The 22,739-nt window shown below is 44.1% G+C and overlaps 1 protein-coding gene across 1 annotated transcript in view; it reads left to right on the top strand.

Annotated features, from left to right (window-relative positions):
- Positions 1 to 22,739, top strand: part of LOC141982777 (dynein axonemal heavy chain 5-like) — a 272,918-nt gene that overhangs the window by 192,437 nt on the left and 57,742 nt on the right. Inside the window, exons 64-69 of the mRNA XM_074945122.1 lie at positions 6,488 to 6,643; positions 6,891 to 7,073; positions 11,662 to 11,832; positions 12,798 to 13,176; positions 13,912 to 14,183; positions 17,600 to 17,764. Coding sequence (XP_074801223.1) covers positions 6,488 to 6,643; positions 6,891 to 7,073; positions 11,662 to 11,832; positions 12,798 to 13,176; positions 13,912 to 14,183; positions 17,600 to 17,764 — 1,326 coding nt within the window. The remainder of the gene's footprint in view (positions 1 to 6,487; positions 6,644 to 6,890; positions 7,074 to 11,661; positions 11,833 to 12,797; positions 13,177 to 13,911; positions 14,184 to 17,599; positions 17,765 to 22,739) is intronic.

The raw sequence follows: 22,739 nt of genomic DNA, 5'->3' as shown, positions 1-22,739 counted from the left end.
ATCCAAGCAATGCTGTATATGGGAGGCAGCCTGTCCAGGTTAGGCAGATAACAAGTTGGGCCCAGCCTCCACCCAGCCTTCCATTCCTTACTCTGTTAGGTCCTGAGGCTGCAAGTTGGACAGGCAGGTGGGGTCCCCTACCCATTAAGGTAGCCGTGAATCCAGTGGGGGGAAAATATACCAGGAACCCCAGTGCAGAGCAGGGAGAGGCACCAACAGTGGGGAGGACCCTGACCACTCTACTTAGAGGGTAAGTCCCAGTGAACCCCTGCCAAACAAAGAGGGGAGGCTTGTGGGGCCACAAGTCGCCCCCCCAAGTCTTAAAGTTTGTTCTGAATGCTTTAGGGAAAGAAGCAGGGCTTCTAATCAGCCCTCCTCCCTCCCAAGCCAAGCAGGAGGGCTCTGACAATGAGTTCTCCCCTCCCAGGGGGAATGGGATTCAGTGGGGAGGATTCTGGGACAGACGTCTCGAGAGGGCTCCAGGTCTGAAGGAAGGCAAGCTGCAAAAGGCCTCACCAAAGCCTCAGCCAAGCTTCTGCACTCCCAAAACACACAACAAGGGTAAAAGAGGTTTACATTTTTTTTTAAAAGGCTAAAAAGGGAAACACGAAGCACAACAAATCCAGGAGATGAGATATCCCTGACTCCTCTTCCTCTACTGAGGAGGGTGAGCTGTCTGGCTCAGAAACCTGAGCAGGCTCCTGAGATTAAGCCTCAGAGTAAATTTCTCCCCTTAAGCTCCTCGGCTGAGTACTTCAATATCCCTTCACTCGTCCCTTGAGGAAGTGATTAGGGGTACATGGAACAAGCCTGACAAGGGCAACACCTTAACAAGAGTGACCTCAGGGTCTATAACATTCAAGAACCACAGGGCACCATTGCTGAGACACTGAAGATTGACACCTCTGAAGATTGAGCATCCCTCGCCGGGTATGGTTACTTCGTCAGTCTGTGAGTTCTATCCCAAGGATCCAATAAAAGAAAGATGGAGGCCTCTCTCCAAAAGGGCTTTCAAGCCTCCTCCATCATTCTCTGAGTGTCCCTGGCAGCTGCCTGCTTTGCAAGAGCATCTCTTTCCTGGCTGGAACATCTCAAAGCCATTAAGGACAGAGATAACCCTGACTTTGGCTCCACTTTAAAGAAAGTCTCCCTAGCAACAGTGTTTGTAGCTGATGTCTGAATGGATGCAGTGAGGTCCTCCTCAGCACAAACCATGGCTTCCAGCTCAGTAGCCAGGCGCCAGCATTGCCTATGGCTCTGAATCTGGAAGGTGGCTCTAAGCAGGTCTGATGCTTGGCCAAGTTTACTGGCTCCGTGCTTTATGGAGAAAAGCTGGATAAGATGGTAGATGACTGTGCGACAAAATCCAAACACTTTCTTCCCCACTAAATGCCATCAGGAAAGAATATAGACTGCCCTTCGGAGAGAGGTGCTCCTTTCACTCCTCTTCCTCACAAAGGTATAAGTGAAGGAAGAACAGATTCCCAAAGGAAATACAGCAGAATCAAAGCCTAAGGGGTGTGATGTAATCCAGACATACCTCAGATCCCCCCCACGCCCCAATCCACTGTTTACACAAACCTCCATCTATAACTGAAGCTAAGAGGCAGGATTTCCCATTTCCTAAAGGAATGGTTTTCATTAACCACAGACATGTCAGGGAGATAGTGAGCCAGGGATACTCTTTCGAACTGTGGGCTTCACCCCATCCATTCTTCATCCAGTCATCCAGCTCCAATGACCCCATAAAACAAAATCTAATCCAGAATGAAATATCTCATCTTCTGGATATGGGAGTGATAGAGAGTGTCTCCTCAGAGGAAAGATTCTCCAAGTTCTTCTCCATCTTCTTTATTGTACAGAAGTGCGTGGTGAGGCAGGGGGAGGAGGTATCACAGCCAGTCTTAACTTCAAAAGGCGCAACAAGTGGATAAAGAAAATGAAGTTTTGGGTGGAGACCCTGGCCTCTGTGGTGTCATCCCTACCCCAGGAGGACTTCTTGTCTTCAGTAGGTCTAGCGAATGCATATCTCCATATCCCCGTCAGTCTGTGCCACTTCAGACTTCCGAGATTCATCTATGTAGGAAACATTTATCAGTACTAAACTCTCCTGTTCAGCATGACGTTGGCCTCAAGGGTTTTTATAGAGATGGTGGTGGTAATAATAGCTATACTCAGGTCACAGGAAATTCACCTGTACCTTCCTGGATGACATTTTAATCTGTCGTCATCAGCAGAGCACAGAGCCACACATATCGGATGTTGAAACTCCTCCAGGTGCACAGCTTCATCACCAATGCCAAGAACAGTTTTCTTTTTCCATCGAGGAATGTATTTTCTTGATCCAGAGCTTCAGGAGGCCCACCCTAGCACTATTTCTCCAAGTGCTAGGACTGCTGGTGTAATGCATGTAATGGTGTATCAGCAGCCTTAAAGCCATCATACTAAAGGTGTGGTACCACTCCCTGAAACACATGAAAGATCAGTTGTGGGTTCTGACACAGATGTTCAACTCCTCACAGTAGTGGTGAGCCCGCTACGGTGCCCACAAGGGCATGCCCAACTGCCTTCCACTTCCTTTAGTCCTGGCAACTGAATCCAACCTGGAAGGCTGGGGAGCTCACTTGGAAACCCAAAACAGCCCAGGGCCTCTGGAGCGAGGAGGAAAAGGCTCACAGCATAAACCTCCTAGAACTGAGAGCTGTCAAACTAGTTCTGCAAAGGTTCCAGCCTACCCAAAGGCTGAACCGTGTCCTGGTTCAGTCAGACAATATGACTATGGTCGCATATTTAAACAACCAAGGGGGAACAAGGAGTCCAGCACTACCCACAGAAGCAATGGACATAATGAGATGGGCAGAACAGTTCCTCCTTTCTCTCAAAGCAATCCACATCACAGGGGACTTGAACCAAAAGGCAGACTGACTTAGGTGCGTGGTCAAAAACTCTGAGTGGTACCTGAATCAGGAGGTTTTCGATCCTGTCCAGTTAAGCACTGGAATAAATTGCCTAGGGATGTTGTGGAATCTCTGTCATTAGAGTTTTTAAGAAACTGTCAGGAATGGTCTAGTCATTGCTTAGTTCTGCCTTGAGTGCAGGAGACTGGACTAGATGACCTACTGAGGTCCCTTCCAGTCCTACATTCCTATGATTGATTCAAAGGGAGGCAGACCCCAGATCCATGGGGACAGTTGCCTTATCATGCAGTTGGCCGCAGGGCCTACTTTCTAATTTCTACCCTTTCCACTACTGGAGAAGATGGTCCAGAAAATGAGAACAGGCTACGGTAATAGTGATAACTCCTCATTGACTGCGGAGACCTGGGTTCCCAGACCTTACAGAGCTGAAACTAGAGTTTCCACTCCAGCTTTCATGGAGACTGGATATCCTCTTGCAACGTCGTCAACTTCATCTGGACCAAAAACAGCTTCAACTAACAGCCTTGCTGTTGAAAAGGAAGAACTAGAAGGTCTTGGTCAGTCCACCAGAGTCATTAAAAAATTACTTTCGTCTAGGAGAGTATTGACACTATCAGCTCTGGTCCAGATTCAACAACTGGTGCCAAGAGCACAATGTGTATCCCAGAAATCCAGGAATTCCAACCATACTGGACTTCTCCAAGAAGCCATAGATAGAGGCCTTCAAACCAGTGCTGTTGTGTGTCAGGTGTCTGCTCTTAGTAGCAGGTTATCCTCGGGCTCCCTGGCAGACAATGCACAGATAGCCACTTTCTTTCAAGGAGTTTGATAAGCCACACTGGTGACCTTCTGCCAGTTTTGAGGGCCCTAATGAGCTCTTAGAGCATCTGACTTCAGTGTCAGCCTTTTATTTACCGACTAAGACTTGTTTCTTATTAGTTGTCACATCCTCCAGGCAAGTGTCAGAGCAGGCAGCCTTATCTATACAGGAGCCATATTGCGTGTTCCACAAGAGCAAGGTTGTGCTCAGGACACCAGAATTCTTTCTTTCTAAGGTGAATTCATCTTTCCACACTTCCCAAGAAGTTGTGTTTCTTTTGTTCCGTCAAAAACCACAACATCCAACTGAAAAGGGTTGGCAGACCTCAAATGTCAGAAGAGTATTGAAATTTTGTCTCAAGTATAAAGAATCCCTGAGACGATTGAGCTCCTTATTCACGTCCTTCCACATGAAATAGCAAGGACTCAGAACTTCCACGTTCTGCATTTGTAGATGGATTTAGACTGTGTATTGTAGAACAAATCATCAGAGGCTCCTGTCCCAGAAGGGATCAAGGTGCTGTCCACAAGATCCTTAGAAACCTTATGGACAGAATGACCAAGTGCATCAATTTCAGACAGCTGCAACGTGGCCACATGGTCTATAAATTACCCCTTCATTAGGCAATACAAGATGGACAGCAATACAGAGGCCTCCTTTGGCAGAAGGGCACTGCAGGCGGTGGCCCAAATATAATACAGACTTCTGAATGAGCTTACAAAAGGGGGGTACTTCTTTCCTACCAAACTTCTGTTTCATATCCCTCCCTACACCTGATCACTACTCGCTACTACCCAAACATCTGGAATTGTGGGAGATGCAAGGCTACAGAAAAGAAAATTTCTTGCCAATAATTTAATTCCTGCTAGCAGTGTTTCCCACAATTCTGCCCTCCCTAGATGGCTCATGAGTCAAGAGTCAGATATAGTCATTAGCATATAATCATCTTCCTTGGTCTAATGTATATAGTTATTTCGTTATCTCTGGAATATGTGTTAATAATAATATGCAAGTTTTACAGTTTGGGAATAACTCATTTGGCTCAAGCAGGAGCAGAGGGGGCATGGCTAAATTTTGCATGCCAAAATGCTGATCTCCCTCCATGAGCTGCAGAAAGAGGAGAGTAGCTGAAGCATCCAAAATTGTGGGACATGCTGATAACAGAAAGGAAATTATACGTAAGAAATTTTCCAATGCTGGTTCTGTGTAGGATACATGTTTTGGGAACCAGAGTGATAAAGTACATTTATTGGGTGTAACCACACACATTTTGAATAGATGTCTGTCTTTATTTAAATTCAGACATATCAGTATATATTCCTAGCACCATGCCCATGGGAACTTGGGGGATACTGGCCCTGAAATAACTTTTTCATCAATTTTCTAACATCAGACCAGTAGTTATATCAGAATTTAAAGTCAAAAACATTTTCTCCCCAGTTCTTCATGTGAAAAAACACACTGGGGTCTTTTTGCTAACATTTAGATTTATAAACATCCCTTTTTCTTTTCCAGGTCTCTTTGAAAGTATATTAAAATTCCTCCTCCTCTCTTCATCTCTTTTTACATTTTAGTTTTTTTTACATGGTTTTAGCGGTGTTTATAATTTCTAGGAGTGGGACTACTCAACAGACATTGGTCTAGGGGTTGTGGACCATACACCAAACCTCCCTATGTAAGGTTGGCCTTCAAACTGGGAGTCAAGGGGTGAAAAGGGTTAGGCCAGATCCTCGGAAGAGTGAGGGTTTAGGTCATAGCATCATATCTGGAACATCTTCATTTCCTGTGCGGTTGTTGTGTTTATCTTATTTCTCAATAAATTTCTTCTCATCCATCAACCTAATTTGACAGAAGCTATGGGCATAGTGCTATTATGGTGGTTTTATACATACTTCAGTTTTAACAAGGCTAAAAGTGTGAACAGCTATAGTTGTAATCTTTTCAATTATATGTTTTATATTTATCTAATTATATCTATGTACTATATTTCTTAACATTTTAATTGAAAAGGTATACATAGAGATGCTAGATAATACTTAGTCCTGCCTCACTGCAGGGGACTGGACTAGATGACTTATCGAGGTCCCTTCTAGTCCTACTTTTCTATGAATCTATGTCTTCTGGGCAAGGGCTTTCTTCATTTTAATTGTGTGTGTATCTTAGTGTCATTTGAAAAAACACAATTTACCAGGCTGATGAGGAACGCTATTCTATTTTCATCCAAAGACTGAAAAAGACTTGCACGCAATTTAAGAATTATAAATAAATCATGATCAGACCATTTGATATTCAAAGATTTGGGAAGGGATTTGATCTTGTGAAGCGCTGAGCTCCTGTTGAAGTCAATGACAACTGAAGGTTCTCAATACCTCTCAGGAGGCATTCAGTACCTCACAATAGCTGCCCCCTGTCGATCATCCACTGTAACACTTCTCTGCCTCACATGGGTGTTGTGAGGATAAAGTCATTAATGTTTATGAGGTACTCAGGCACTGCAGTGATGGGAGCCAGGTAAAGCAAGCAAATAAAATAGATAACAATGAGGAAAAGCAAAGAGGCAGATCCTCCTCCCATTCAAGTCAACGGCAAAACTTCTATTAATTTAAATGGGAGCAGGAGTAGGCCCAAAAATTGTGGTGATATATATGGATCTCTCACTGTGAACTGAATGTTTAAAAAATTCTGATTGGTTTTATGTTGATCACTGTATAGAGCAAAACTGGATTTTATTATAAGCAAATCTCCATAGGTTACGTCTCTGAACCACAAATACTTCAGGAGTCACCTAGAAGACTGCCTTTCCCTAGGAAGACCTTTGTTAATAGAAGATGTTGGAGAAGAACTCGACCCTGCTCTGGATAACATTTTGGAAAAAAATTTCATAAAATCTGGCTCAACTCATAAAGTAAGATGAATTTTGAACATGAAAATAAAAGGACAGTGTCATAGATACCTGATATCGGCTGGTGACTAGACACCATAGTGATTGCACCTTTGAAATGTTTAGACAAGCAGACAGCAATCACTTATTTAAGTAAATAATTTATCCGAATTGTTCTGATTTTTTTAAGAGGTTATCATCTTTCATCGGAAGAAACAACTGTTGTTGGAAAGTGAGCTGTTAAAAAATGAAAAATATATTTTATTTTCAGGTAAAAGTAGGTGACAAGGAGGTAGATGTAATGAAGGGATTTACCCTTTATATAACAACTAAATTGGCTAATCCTGCCTATACTCCAGAAATCAGTGCAAAAACGGCTGTGATTGATTTTACTGTTACCATGAAAGGCTTGGAAGATCAGCTCCTTGGCCATGTCATTCTCACTGAAAAACAGGTAAATGCTGATCTTTGGGTTAGCAACATTTGAACTTGTATAAAAAGAAGGCTTACTTGATATTTGCAATTTGAGTTGACTTGTCACAATTCAGGGTGCAACCCAGAACAGTGAGAAGTTGTGTCATCACCTGCCCTGTAACTCCGGGTGCCTTAGATGCTCTGCTGCTCTGACTCACAGCCTGGACACCAACAGCCAGCAGACAACCACATGGTTCCCTGAGTGTCTGTGTGATGTGCAGCCCTGATTCAGTGTTCTGATCCTAGGAGCTTGCCTACAACACACCAGCTCTGCAGTGGTTTCCACCAACCTTGGTTACTGCTTGCAGCGTGACCCCCAACACACTCCCAGTCCCAATTTTTCCCCAAACTGTCTGCCCTGAAGTGTCCAGCTCCCTCCTGGAACACTCAGAGAAACAATAAGTTTCATTGCTCCTTTAAAGGGACAAAAGTACAGGTTAACAATCACTTCAATTCAAATACAACACGAGGTTGATTTTGAATAAAAGTAAAACAAATTTATTAACAAAAGGACATAGGTTAAGTGATACCAAGTAGAAGGGATTGTAGGTACAATGGGTTACAAACCAACAAAAGTAAAAAATACTCTTTCTAGTGCTTAAGACCTAACTTTACAAGTTACAGTCTTTGCTCAAGGTAGTTTTCTTACCAATCTTTTTCTTCCCAGCCATGGCTGACTTTCTCTTAGTCAAGACCTTCCACAGACGTACACAGTGCTGGTTTCCCTTGTCTTCCTAGGTGAAAGATCTTTGCCTAAGCAGATTTTTCATTTATAGTCAGACCCCAAAGACTTCAATCCCTTGGTTGAAGGCCCCATCTTTCTCAGCTTGCAAAAGCTCTGGCCCCTGGTGTCTGTCCAGTGATGGATGCCAAGAAGCTTCTCTCCCCTTATATCTTCCCAAACTCACTGTATTGTCCCTGGGCTTTGGATGATCTCATGCTATTCTTTCCTTCCTGTGGACTTCCCATTCCCCTGCTGATTTGTGTGTAAATTGGGCTTCCATTGTTTTTGGTCACACCTGGCTTAATTTAAATGGAGACAGGTAGAAAGCTGCCTTCCCTCCGATCTGGGAGAAAACCTGTTTCTCCCTTCGTGGTCACAGACTTTAAAGCATAGTATCAGTGAGTATTCATAATTTCTCATATAGTGTTAATGCATACGTTTTACAATGATACTAATCACCAGTGTGTCAATGGCTTTCCAAATGGACCTTACTTGATGCACTTGTATAAAACAGTAATAATGTATACAATCAGTTGTTTCAATTACTTATCATTTGAGGTTCAGCCCCTCACAAGGGGCTATCTTGACTTGGTAGGTTGATGACTTTATTTACCTTTTATGTAAATATGCCTTCATTGTGTTTGCCTCACGACCAGGCTGGTCAGATAAAGAAATACACATTCCTCTGGCAAGCAATGCATAAGCCCAGTCTGCCCTAGACAAACACATTTTAAGAACATAATACTAGCACGGGTCTATAACACTTAGTACATACCTTGTACATACATCATGTAAGAATATTAATGATCAGTAAGCTATTTTTTTCCAATGGCATATTACATGCCAACTTTTGGTTGTATATCATGACAACAGTGTGTTAGGTGTAGTGAGCTGACAAGAGTTGCTGATAGAGTAGTGAAGAATCAATGGGTCTCTGTGTCACACTTGTTTTGCATAACTCTGAACCAACTCAAAGACTGTGAGTACAAAAAATTGAATGAAAGTGTAAGTTTTATTGGGCTTACTCTCACATAGGAGAGAATGGTGGGGGGAAGGAGCTGAGGAGAGAGAAAATGCTAATAAAAATAAAGATGTAGGGTAACATATATTCCATACATTAAAGCATCCACTTGAACCAGCCTGGTTTTGAGGCAGTTCCTTGTTCCCTGTTATGTAGCACAGACTTCCTGTTCAACGAGAAAAAGATTTTCATAAATCACAATGTTTAAAAATTGAGTTTATTACATGCAGAAGGGCTGCTGAACTTAAATCAATTTTGTGAACCCAGGTCTGTCTCTAGTGTTTGAGGAAATCTAACATGGGATTTGCAAAAGTGCTCAACTGTGGTCTGACTATGCCCTTTGAAACTCCTGTTGATTTAATTGGGAACAGAGTTAGGCCAGTGCTGAGTGCTTTGAAAATCCTATCGCTAGTGTTTTGCAGAGCCTTACTCCCTCACATCAACCCTGTGAAGTTCTGCAACTTCATTTCTTTCCTTCTTAGACCTTTTCTATTCATCTCTGCCCTGCCACTTCATGGTTTAATTGACTGCTTACTGGAAAGTTTAGCAGTCAATGCCTTGCTAACTAGGGCTGCAGAATATCTGTTTAGAATTAGCACTATCTACTGCTTTAGGATGCAATTGTGAAATGATAAACATTTATTAAACCTCTCCCCTTTTAGCAGAGATAAAATAGTTAAGGTACCTGTCCCTCTTCTCTCAAGAAAAGATTAACGTTCTGCCACAGAAACTCAAAACCAAGGGAGCTCTCTCTGATAATGATAAATTGTAAATTGTATCAGAGAAACTGAAAAGCAGGCCTCCTGTTATAATCAGGAAGGCAAGTACACAACTACTGACCTTCAGCGACAGATTAAAAATGAAAGAAAGAGCCCTGACATTCTTAAGGGCTGCTACAGGAATCAATAAAACATATAACAAGTGGAGGGTGTGTTCTTCTCATCTTAGAAAGGTGTTGCTGAAACCACTTGCGTGATGATAATGATAGAAGAACCCTGTTGCACCATGATAGTGAAGGTGCTGTCACTACTTCTGTTCTAAACTGCTATTTTCTGATATTATAAATGCAGCCATAAAAATTCTCCGCAGGCAGAAGCCTAGCATTGAGGGGCAAAGGGGGAAAAATTGTTTAACCATTTTTTGAAGATATACATTAAAGTATTAAATATGGAATGAAAACTGTATTAAATTGAATTTAAAGGTATATTTAAAGATAAATACATGTTCAAAGACTCTGCTGAAGTATGACAGAGTGCCTGTGACAGAGTGCTGAGAGATAGAGCTTGAGCCAGTACTCTGGGCACTACTGGCAGCAATTAGGTTCCCCTGGAGAAGGCCTAATTGGTCAGGGGGTGCCTGCTTACTAGGCAAGAGTGGGGTTAGGAAGTTAATGAGCTAAATCGTCCATTAACAGGCAAGTGTTTTAAAAAGAGCACAGGAAGGAAGTGATGGATGGGGAGGCCCAGCCTGGCCTGGCCCAGGTAAAGGGAGACCTCTGCAGGGGGAGATCTCTTCCCTCTCTTCTCTCTGGCAAAAGGGGATGATGATCATATGCCACTGTAAATAGAATTGCTGCATGGGACCGTAAGGGGGTGATGCTTGATATAACACAAATAAAATGTACAGCGGTAGTGGTTACAAACTGGAGGTGTTAGAGCCATTTGTGCAGGAAGAAGGGAGCAAAGGGTTACAAGCCCTGTCACAGGGCCCTACCACATAATTCACATTTTAGAGCTAACCCCTGCCCTCTGCTGTATTGGTATGAAAGGTTGAGGGGAAAATGGGGAGAATTTAAAGTCAAGATGAAATGCATGCATCCCTTTACTTATGATTCAGTTATTTGTAACTTTCTAAGGTATCATGGCTATATGGTATGAATGAAAAGCAACAGATGACAGTTTTCCAAAGTGAAAGATTTCCAGTGTTTGGGAAGAATTTGCGGAGAATCCCTTACCCCTTGACATTCAGAACAGCAGTTCCATTGTCTCAGTAACACGACATATTGAAATGAATGAAAATAGATTGTCAGGAGTTATGGATAGAGATAAACCAATAATTTGTTTAAAAAATACCAATTTTACAATAAAAGGTTTAATCTTTAAGGCTAAATAAACTGAAAGTTCAGGAGAGGCAAAGCATCCTCCCTGCAGAGGATGGGTCAAGAGGGTCTTCCAGCAGCTGGGCCCAGAGGCCCTCCATGCCCATACACCAACACTCCATTTATGCAAAGGGACTCCAGAGGTGGCCACTTATGCCGTCTTTGGGTCTGTATTATGCCACTGAAGCAGCACAAATCAGATTGAATGGGCTGAAGATCTGCTCCGTTGTCCATCTTTCTTGTAGAAATATTATAGAAATGTCACACTGTACAAATGTTCGCCACTAGAGCATCTCTTGCTTTATAAGCTGAGAGAAAATTGTTACTTTGCTAAACCAAAGAATAATAGAAGTTAGAAATGGAAAAGGTCATCTATCCAGTTCCCCCGCCTATGCAAGATTAGTCCCTGCATTACATTTTCCAGTCTTCTGTCCAGTCTAATTTTAACTATCCAAAACAATGTGTCTTTTACTACAGCTTCATAACGTTACTGTCAGGAAGTTTTCCTGATACTCAACCAACTATTTCATTAATTCATATGCTCCATTACTCAAATTAATACAGTATGTGCATACATCCCATTTTACATACATTTTTGTGTCTTAGAGAAACAGTAGAAAAATTCCCGTTCTTTCTGCCATACATGAAATCATGCATTTTCTGCATGGGTATAAGTCGTCTCTCCTTTGAATAAACTTTAAAGATTCTAATATTTTCTTCTGTAGGAACTGGAGGCAGAAAGAGTCAAGCTGATGGAAGAAGTGACATCTAACAAGAGGAAAATGCAGGATCTTGAAGACAGTCTTCTCTTCCGTCTAACCAGCACAGAAGGGTCTCTGGTTGAAGACGAATCTCTGATAGAAGTCCTAAGAATCACTAAAATAACTGCAGAAGAGGTGACTTTTGAATAAATTGGGGATATATTTTGTTATTTAAATATTGTCTGAACAGACTTGCCTCTTTGCTGTTGTTCCACAGTTTATAATACTACCTAATATCTGACTGTATTACAAATAAATAATCTAATTAGGCCTGACAGGAATCAATTTTAATGGCTAAAGATCAGTAAACACCAGTTTCAACAAATACACTGAAATCTGGGGAAAATTGATAAAAGTTGGCACAAGTATAGCCTCTCTCCTTTCCGCCGCAGCACCTTGTGCCTCCAGGGATCGGGTGTCACCAGCCCTGTAGCAGAGTGCAGGGAGCCCAGGACCTGCTCACTCGCTCCTATAAGAGCTGAGCTGCAGAGGGCTTCCTGCACCGCCCCCAGGGTTGCTGACACACGATTTCTGGAAGCATAAGGTGTGTTGGGTGGGGGTGAGTGGGGAAGGCTGTGGTCCTGGCAGGGCAGAGCAGAGACCCCCCAGCCGGGACTGGAACGGGGAGGAAGAGAAGCACAAGTCTACGGCAGGATCCTTCAGCAGTTGGGGTGGCCTCCCCTGTGGCTGGGGGGCTCCTCCTCAGCCTCTTCTTATATTGCCTGGGGAGTCTCTGCTCTGCCAAGCTAGGGTCACAGCTTCCCACTCACAGCTGCAGGGATCAGGTGTCAGCAGCCTCACAGCAGCACAGGGAGCCCTCTGCAAGCCTGCCTTGCGTTCTCTACAGAAAATACAACTCTGGCGGGGCACATTTTAATAAAATAATGCCTAGTGGGCCCAAGCCGTATCAAAGCACACTGTGCTTGTGGTTGTGCAAACACATATGAAGACACAGTGCCTGCCCAGAAGCTCTTACAATAAAAAGTAAAATTTAAATAAAAATACTGTTATCTTCTTAATCAATACCTTCCTTTCTATCTTTGCTGTATAAATCGCAAGTGACACAACATAATCTACATGGTCTTTCAATGTATTTTAAGGTGAGTGAAAAGTTAAATGTTGCAGCAGAGACAGAGGTGAAAATCAACACCGCACGTGAAGAATATCGTCCAGTTGCTTGTCGTGGCAGCATCCTTTATTTCCTAATTGTGGAAATGAGCTTGGTAAATGTAATGTACCAAACATCCTTACGGCAATTCCTTGGCATTTTTGATCTATCGGTGGAAAAATCATTGAAATCTCAGATCCCAGCCAAACGAGTAGCCAACATAATTGAGCATCTCACCTATGAAGTATACAAGTACACTGTGCGAGGGCTGTATGAAAATCACAAGTTCCTCTTCACATTGCTCATGGCACTGAAGATTGACTTGCAGGCCAAGAAAATTTCTCACAATGAGTTTCAGACACTCATCAAAGGTAGTTTCTTGTAATATGTTGCTATTTAAATATATCCATGAGTTGTCAAACCAGCACTTTGCAATATTTATACTACCAGTATTTTGTGCCTTCCATCCAAGGATCTCAAGATCCATTAGTTAAGGATTCCATGGTGGTGGCATTAAGCTATCGGCCTTGGTGGGGTGGTGGTGGAAACAGCTACTGTGCCTTCTGGCATGCAAGAAGAGCATGAGCATTGTGATGCCCTTGACAAGGATGCATCATGTGCTTCCTCATTCTAGGCCAGGTTTTCTGGCCTAGATGAAGGAGGATGAGATTGTCCTCGGATCCTCTCTCCTTCCGCTCTGGGGGCTTTCATGCAGCACCCTATTTGGTAGGCAATTATTCCCACTTTGCAGATGAGGAAAATGAATAATGGAGAAATTAAGATAACAGCCCTGTGGTCTGCTGAGAACCTTTAACTTCTACCCCTCAGGAGGCATTGTGCACTTCAGAGTCATGCCCTAAGAGCCCAGATCTCTTGACTCCTCCTGCGTGTTAATACAAGACCACTTTTTCTCCCTTCCATTTTATGGACTTTGGGTTATAAACAATCCTTCTGAATTAACGAAGTTTTGCAATGCAGTTTTGGGAGTCCAAATTTCTGTTTGCAAATTCCATAAGATTGTTACTACTAAGAGTTAAGTACTTTGCTGACTCAAATTTTTGGCTTACATAATGTATGCTTTCTTCACAATGCTTTTCATCTTGCAGGAGGTGCAAGTTTGGATCTGAACTCTGTACAACCAAAACCAAAGAAGTGGATCCTTGACATGACATGGCTCAATCTTGTACAGTTATCTAATCTGTACCCTTTTAATCAGCTTCTGGGGCAAGTTACAAGGAATGAAAAGGCCTGGAAATCCTGGTTTGATAAAGAAGCACCTGAAGAGGCCCCTCTTCCTGATGGGTATGACAGTTTACTGGATACATTCCGTAAACTGCTCCTTATCCGGAGCTGGTGTCCTGATCATACCATTGCTCAGGTGAGAAGGAGAGATTTAATGTATGGTATAAGCCATAAGCGAGCATTATTGATACAAGTTTCTTTAGTTTTGCAACAAAATATATGGTAGAAATCCAATTGCCCGTTCTGAAGGTTTGGAAATATTTTATGGATACTTTTTACATAGCTGGTTATAACAAATTAAAAAGGAATATGTAATATGTTAATTAATTTGTTAGAGCTATTATATTGCTTTATGTGCCAGGAAGGATTACACAGTGGCACAGCTATACAGTATAGTCCTGAAATTTGTACAGCTTTTGTGGTTCTTCACATAAGAAGACACTGTCTCATTTCTTCACTTAAGCAGTGGAAAGAGAACAGTTCAGTTTGAATCTCTGAAAGGCACATTGCAAATATGGAACAGGTCGACACAAAACAATTTTATTTTTTTTTAATTGCCAGCAGACTCATAAATCTGTTATTTGTACAGCTCTAATCACATCCCTTCCACTCTCACTCCAAATTCTATGCGTGTAGCCAGACTAAAGAGGAGCATCTCACTTCTCCTATCTCATCTATCATTATTCCAACTCTTACAGGTAAATTGTGGAGTAGCGCCCCTTCTTCATCTAGAGGACACCCAGCACTCCACGTTTTCCCCCAAGGCCCCACACCCACTCCACCCTCCCCCGAGGCTCCTCCGCACCCCTCCCCCACTCCTCCCCATACACCCAGCAGCCGCTGAACAGCTAATTGGCAGTGGGCGGGAGGCGCCGGGGCAGGATGGGGTGGAGCTGATCGGCGGAGCCCACCAAACAGTTGGTCGATGGGTGGCTGATGGATGTGAGCACAAAGGAGCATGCACAGAATCGGTGCTTATGATCTAGTGATTGCTCCACCATAATATCTGTATACCCCAGACCTAGATGCACAAAAGGAGTTAGACATTTTGGCACTCAGCATTGCAATGCCAAACTTTTAGGCACCTAGAAAATCACAGGAACAACATTGTGATCCACAAAGCCTGAGTTAGGAGCCTAGGTTCCCTGTACAAGGAATGGGGAGAGATAAGCGCCCAATAATGCAATCCACAAAAGCCAGCATACTAGATGGGGAGCAATCTAAGCTATCCAATGGGAGATGCCAACAAGCGAAGTGTGTCCTAACCTCTGTCCCTCTTTTAGAGGTAGGCATCTAAGTCCAGGCTGCAGGGAGACACCTATCTCTGCCACTGATCCACAACCTGGAACCCTTCTTATGGAGTTAGGCAGCTTAGGCGTAGGAGGAGCCTGAGAAGGGACTCTCTATATACCGCAATTACTCCCAGCCCATGGACCCTCATTCTGCCAGGAGAAGACACTCTGAGTCTGGATGGTGTATCCATCCTCTTCAGCATTTGAAACCTAGCAGGTGGTTCTGTCCTCACTGATCAGGGATTCTTTGTGGGGTAAATCCCCTGGCCCAGTCCACCAGAAAAAAAAGGTCCACAGTTCCCTCTTGCATTCTCAAGTGTGCAAATGAACCACTTGGCAAGGAGTCTTGCATTCTTTCCAAATCTCCTTCCTTCCATGAGGAGGATTTGGGAACCCTCAGGAGTGTTTCTCTCCATTTCCTGGCCAATGGCAGAGTAGAGATGAGGGGTCCAGGCTGTAATCAAGTCAGCAAGAAGAAGTTATAGAATTTCCACTCTTAGAAGGGATGACCATCATTGCCTCTTCCATGAAGACAAGGCCCTTTTGCATACTGCAGAAACATTCGTTACAAAGACAAACTCTTTATTCCATGTATCATAGAAGAGCATTCTTCCTTTGAAAGAAAGAGCATGGCACATGCTAGATGTGAAACTAACAGTTAAAATATACCTTAGTGGAACCGAACAGTTAAGAAAAAATACCTCTATTCACTTCCTTTCTCCCTATATTCTGGGGTCTGAAAGTTTCTAAATCTCCCATTGCCAGCTGGATAAGCTGCATCACCAAAGTCTATACAGTGTGAAAGACCCAGACCAGTGGGGTACAGGAATTTGGTAGAAGGCAAATATACTGGCCACTGGATAAACAGTTTTCTGTTTCCTGAGTGACCAGAGCAGGGGATGCCCTAGAGCAATCAGGAACCTGCTAAAACCAATTAAGACAGGCACGCTAATCAAGACACCTGGAGCCAATTAAGAACTTTCTAGAATCAATTATGGCAGGCAGGCTAATCTAGACACCTGGTTTAAAAAGGACCTCCCATCAGTTAGTAGGGGAGTACGCAAGGAGCAGGGAGTCAGAATAGTGCTGGAGGACTGAAGAGGTCAAGCTTGATCAGGCTTCGGGAGGAAGATCCTGCAGTGAGGATAAAGAAGGTGCTGGGAGAAGGCCATGGGGAAGTAGCCCAGGGAGTTGTAGCTATCACACAGCTGATACAGGGAACATTGTAGAATACAGGGAATATTGTAGACAGCTGCTATCCACAGGGCCCTGGTCTGGAACCCGGTGTAGAGGGTGGGCCCGGGTTCCCCCCCATCCTCCCAACTCCTGATCAGACACAGGAGGAGTTCACCTGGTCTGTGAGAAACACCAGAAGGGAAGGTCTAAATTGGAAAGGGATCTGGTCTGTCCCTGACCCACTAGGTGGGACACAGAGACTGCGGGGGTTGTTCTATGTTTCCCCTATGCTGGCCAGTGATGAGATTAGCTGAGTGGATGGCAGGTTTGAGTCACTAGCAAAAGTGGCCAAACTGAGGGCTGCCGTGAATCTCTGAGGCAAGCAAATCCGCCAATAAGCACAGGACCCACCAAGGCAGAGGAGGAACTTTGTCACAACAGCTGTAGATAAACCAGTTCTAGAACGGTTCAGAGTCTGCCTAATGTGTTCACTAGGTCACATATCTTGGACTGGGGGAGAGGTCATGATCTGTAATGAAAAATTTAGTTCCCTGTCAGCCCACTCACACCTAAGACAAGTCCTTCCGGGTCCTTCTTTAATGGGACTCTTCAAGATTCATATATATAGTTAGTACACTTGAAGAGGCATTATTGTCCAAAAGGTTATGTTTTATATCCCAGTCAAAATTTACTCTTTCAAGTTAGCTTTGGAAGTACTCATGTGAAATGAGGGCAGAAAGGGTATGGGCAAGGCCCAGAGCCTTATGGATAAAATCTGAGCTGCTTCCAGTATTTACAGGAGAGGTGCTGCCCACATGTCTTGGACTGGGAATAGGTCAGTTCCAGAAAGGACAGCATCAGGTAAGAAATTTTCTATTTAAAGCTATAATATTTGTAACTTCGGTTTAAGTTAAACTGAAAATTAAACTTAGATCTAGCTCCTCCATCCGGTCCACCAGGGCTATCTGTGAATGGTTCCTCAGTTTCCATGGTAGTAGACATTGGGTTTGTGTGACACACATTGATGTGGGTAAGGGTATACAAGTAAGATTATTTAATATGTATTTGGAAATGTTTGTTGCAGGCTCGGCACTACATTGCAGAATCTCTCGGTGTGAAATATGCAGAAGGATTTATTCTTGATATGGAAGCAATGTGGACTGAAAGTGACTGTCGAACACCCTTGACTTGCTTTTTATCTATGGGATCTGATCCCACTGAAAATATAGAGCGTCTTGCAAAATCAAAGGTATCTTAAATCGTATTTAGTAGAGCTGCATGAACAGTGGTAAAACTTATTGATGAATATTTTGTTGAATTAGAAATCGAATGTTGATTTGCAGTGAGCTCACCCCTTTTCGTCACTTTTCACATGCATTCATATGAGCACACTTTGGTTCATGCCTGTGTTCTTAGGAAATGGATTTTGGGTCTGTTCTACTTTTCCCAGTCAGTTTGTACAAAGAGACAGCTGTTTCTGTGCCAGAGATCACCATGAGGTATCTAGTTGTAACAAAAAAGCAGTGCTGATGGTGTATATTGTTATCTTTTGTTTGTTCTGTGAACTGATGGCAGTTACAGTTGGAAATAGAACAATGTTTAATTAATCCATCAGGTGAACAGATTTGTGAAAATGTTCCTCGGAAGCCTGGCTGATGTGGAGGGTGTTTTGGGGAACCAGACCCACCTTTCTTAACTAGAACTGTGCATACACACGCCATAGTTCCCAATTCATTTGTGTCAGTGACTGCAGTGAATGATGAAAGACAAAAGGAAACTGGAGACCATAACATTCAATACATTTGCATGGTAGATACATGAAAAATTGCTTCCCAACAGCACAGCATCATTGGAAAGGGTTGTGGTCCCTTGTATTTATGGTTCAAAATGTAGATATAAACATGAATTTACCGAGAAGAAATTTTCACCTGAATAATGGATCCCCATTATGCTGCCTGCCTATGAGGATGTATGTGAGACTCTGGCCAAAATTTTCAAATAAAGATGCATAATGTTATAAAAATTGGGTAAGAGTGGCCTGATATTCAAAGTGCTGAGCATCCATAGGTCCCATTAGCTTCATTCGAACCTCTGGGTGCTTAGCACCTTTGAAATTCAGGCCACTGTTATTTAGGTGCTTAAATAAGATACAGATTTAAGGGTTTAACTTTAGGAACACAAGTTGGATTACTCTGGGCATGATCCCCATCCCAGAGAATTTACGGTCTAGGAAGCTAACTCACAATCACTGGGTGTGGAAGGGAGGCAGTTGGAGTGAGCTGGGGGATATGGTATAGCTCCAATTTTTTATTTTTAAATAGAAGTTGTGAAGACACCCCTGAGACAGGGACTAGGATCTGTATCTTTGTTGGAAGCAGTGCATTTGAAGGGCTAACTTGAAAGAGACAATCTCAAAATTAAAAGCAAAATAAAACCCAAACCTTTTAGTGTGGATCTTCAAGCTACCCTTCTTGTCCCCAGGGATCAGAAGATGTTCTTCCTTGGAGTGTAAAAGATCCTTACTGTGATCTGATGCGGTGTGACATTTTGGGAATCATCCAGACCAGAAAGGGGTTCTGCCACCTCCTGCTCAGTTTCTTTATCCTGTGCAGCTTTGGTCCAGACCCCTGACACCAGTATCCTGCCCCCAAGCACAAGGTTTCACCCTGGCTTCCACCAGCCTAGTTACTCCCTGCAGGATGACACTAACAGGCCGTCCAGTCCTGAGTCTCTCCAAATCCGTCCTCCCCATGCTATTAACTACAAGACACTTGGACTTTTCCCCTCTGGTTCACAGCCCCTGACGGTGTGAAACCAGCCTCCCAGACACAAGCTCCACTCAGTTTGCACACCAGAGACCTGCTTGGGGTAGAAATAAACAAAAGGTTTATGTAATAGAAAAGCCACAGATTCAAAGATGAAATAGTAAGGGAAAGGAAACTTATACAAGCTACACAGAAAATAAACATAAATGTGCATTCTGAGGTGTTTCACTTCCATATTAGATAAAATCCCTTTTCTAATACATTCCCTCTTCTACCTATTGCTTTTGAACCATTTCCTAGCATACCCCTTAGGCAGAGTGAGGATCCAGTGTTTCATGGACAGCAACCACCAAGTTACTGTCCTTCAGTTTCTGGATGCCTTTTGTTTCAAACCCCTTCCATTTTAAAAGGGTTCACAATTTTTTTTTCCTTCAGACATGGTGACTCTTAGTTGGGGAAATTCTAGCTGGGATGTCTCAGTGTCTTTCCAGTAACTCGAATGGCCCATCATTTGTCTTTTCCTGGGTGGTACAGTGCTAGGTGCGTGGAGCTAGTCTCAACTGGTTGTGGAGGCAGCCCCTCCCTGCCTGTCTGTCCTCCACCCTGAGGGGTGAGGTGGAACTGCACCACAGATTATGAGCACAGTTGTCCATATACACATACATAAATTCATAACCACAGCCTGTCTACATATCTCATAATGACCACTGAGTTTAGAACATTACAAGCTTTCATTAAAGACCTTGCTCAGCATATTTTTATAGCACACATGGTATACAATCAGTTGATTCAACTGCTTATTCTTTGGGGTTCAAGCCCCCTGTTCTCCCCTGTCTGGACCCTGATTGTCACAAGGCGGGTCTTGCAGGTGTTGTCCAGAAATTGATTTTTTCAGTACTCTCGGCTGCCTTCGTGATACTTGTGATTCCATGGCCTACTGTTTTGCCAATAATAGCCTCATTCCATCCTCCCTTGCTGCCAGTAATGGCAGGTCTACACTTAAAATGGTGCATCGGAGCAGCTCTCCTGTTGACATAGCGCTGTCTACGCAGGGGGTTAAGATTGGTATACCAATGTCGCTCAGGGGTGTGGATTTTTCACATGTAGTTATACCGACATAGGTCTGTAGTGCCGACCTAGCCTCAGTCTCTGCTGTAGCCACTTAGAGGAAGACGAGAGATTAATCAGTCTAACCCTCCTGTCTACACGAAGGTGAGAGATCATCCTGCAGCCTCCCTATGCCAGGGATACGCACTCAACCCTGACACAACACAAGGCCTGGGCCCACCCAGGCAGGCTCAACCTGGCAGGATATAAGTGTGGATGGGCTCGGTATGGTGGGATCCAGGTGTGGGGTGAGAGGATTCTGTGTGGGACAATCTGGGGGCAGGCAGCTCAGTGGGAGGTCTAGATGTTGGGGGGAGCTGGATGCACAGAGGCTCGTCGGGGCAGTTCCAGGTGCAGGGACAATGGGACTCTGCTGGGGCTTCCAGGTGAAAGTGGTTGGGGCTCAGTGGAGGGCTCTGGTGTGGGAGTCTTTGCAGGGGGGTCTGGGTGCTGGAGGAGTGGGGCTTGGTGGGGTGGGGGTCTGGGTGCAGCTAATTGGGGGTCAGTAGGATGGGGGTTTGAGTGTGGAGGGTTCGGGGGGGATGCAGGGAGGTGGGGCTCAGGGTGTGGGTTTGAGTGCAGGGAGCTCAGTGGGGGGTGGTTTGGGTGCAGGAGTGAGGGTCTGGAGGCAGGAGGTCTAGGGGCAGGGGTACCCAGATGCAGGGGTTGAGGTTCAATGAGGTGGGGTTCAGGTATGGAGGGCTAGGGGGGTTCTGGGTGTATGGGGTGAGACTTGGTGGGGTGCCTGGGTGTGGGAGGTCCAGATGCACGGGGGTTGGGCAGATGGGGGAGCAGCTCCCCGTACAGTGAGCCCTCCCCTGCAGCTGAGGAGCGATGGGGGCAGGAAGCATGGGAGGATGCTGAGCTTCCTGCAGCTGGGGGAGGTTTCTGGGGGTGGGTCTGACCCAGCCCCAGCCACTCCTTTCAGGGGTAGAGGAAGTCCCGTCTTCTGCCTCCAGCCCAGCTGGGACTAGCAGCTGAGCCCATCTCAGGTTGGGAGCCACTGGCTGGGGTGTCCCCAGCCTTGTGGTGATTTACCTCTCCACTGGCTGCTCCGGGTTCCTGAAATGATGTACCTGTGCAGATGCAGAAATGATGTACCTGTGCAATCAATGATGTACCTGTGCAGCTAGGGAGTAGTGCGTGACTGCTCTTGCAGCTTCGCTTTGTTTCCCTGTCAGAAGTCATTTTTCTGCAGGGAAGCAGAGAAATCTGTGGGGGTCATGAATTCTGCACACACTCAGTGGCGCAGAATTCCCCCAGGAGTAAAACTCCACAAGATTGCACTTGCAGAGGTTCTTTCTGATTGCCTCAGGGCAGCAGGGTTGCTCCCACATTAGCGGCAGGGTGTTTGGCCCCCATAAATCCTGGGGCTCTGCTGGTGGCAAGGACATCCATGCACAGAGCTTCACTTCTTATCTTGAGCCACACTTTCCTTTCCTACATTTTTTCCCCAGATAGCTCCTGATTAAACTAAATCCATACTGTCATACAGTAAACATCCCAATAACCAGATCAACATACAGTATTCATAAATCACTACAGAGCTGCTCCAAATCCATCACACCTCCTGAAGATTTTCCACAGCATAAAGGGGTGTGATATACCCTTAGGGTACAACCTAGACTGCAAGACCAATGAGTCCCTTTAAACTCTGCAGCCTGGGCTGTCTCTCACAGTGCTTTGCTAGTGACAAACAGCAAACCCCTCCAGGTGCTGTGATCAAGCAGCCATCAACATGTAGAGGCATATGTCCAGCTGAATTGCATGAATGCTCTCTAAGCCACTCATGAATTGTATACAGGGAGACCCCAGCCTCCAAATCTTGCACCCCAGTGATGTCCTGTCTTACACTGCTCAAGACCTTCTCTTGAACAGTGCAAGCTCATTAATTAGTTCACCACTTCGTGACAGGAAAGTGGACATGCACCAGCCTTTGTAATCTGAGCAGATTCCTCAACCACTTTAGACAAACTCACTGGTAAGGACAAAACATTAAAATAAGTTTATTAACTACATAAAGATAGATTTTAAGTGATTATAAGTGTTAGGTACAGAGGTCAAAGTTGGTTACATAAGAAATAGAATCACAGTCTAACTTTAACAGACTGAGCAAGATTTGAATCAAACAGCTTTTCTTAGCTCACTGGATGTTCCAGGCACTTTACAGTTCTTAATGCACAGGCTGAATTCCCTTCTCAGCCTGGGACCAATCTCCCTAGTTCAAAGTGTTTGTCTTCCAAACAATCTTCCAGGTATTGAGATGGGGGAGGAGAGAGGCTAAGAGGTGATGTCCTTGACCCTCATTTATACTTTCTCTCCAGGTGCTAGAAAGATCTTTGCTGTGACGTG

Source organism: Natator depressus, chromosome 2, assembly GCF_965152275.1.
Source record: "Natator depressus isolate rNatDep1 chromosome 2, rNatDep2.hap1, whole genome shotgun sequence".
Taxonomy (NCBI): Eukaryota; Metazoa; Chordata; order Testudines; family Cheloniidae; genus Natator; species Natator depressus.
The sequence above is the reverse complement of the archived record's forward strand: the minus strand, read 5'-3'. Positions and strand labels throughout refer to the sequence as shown.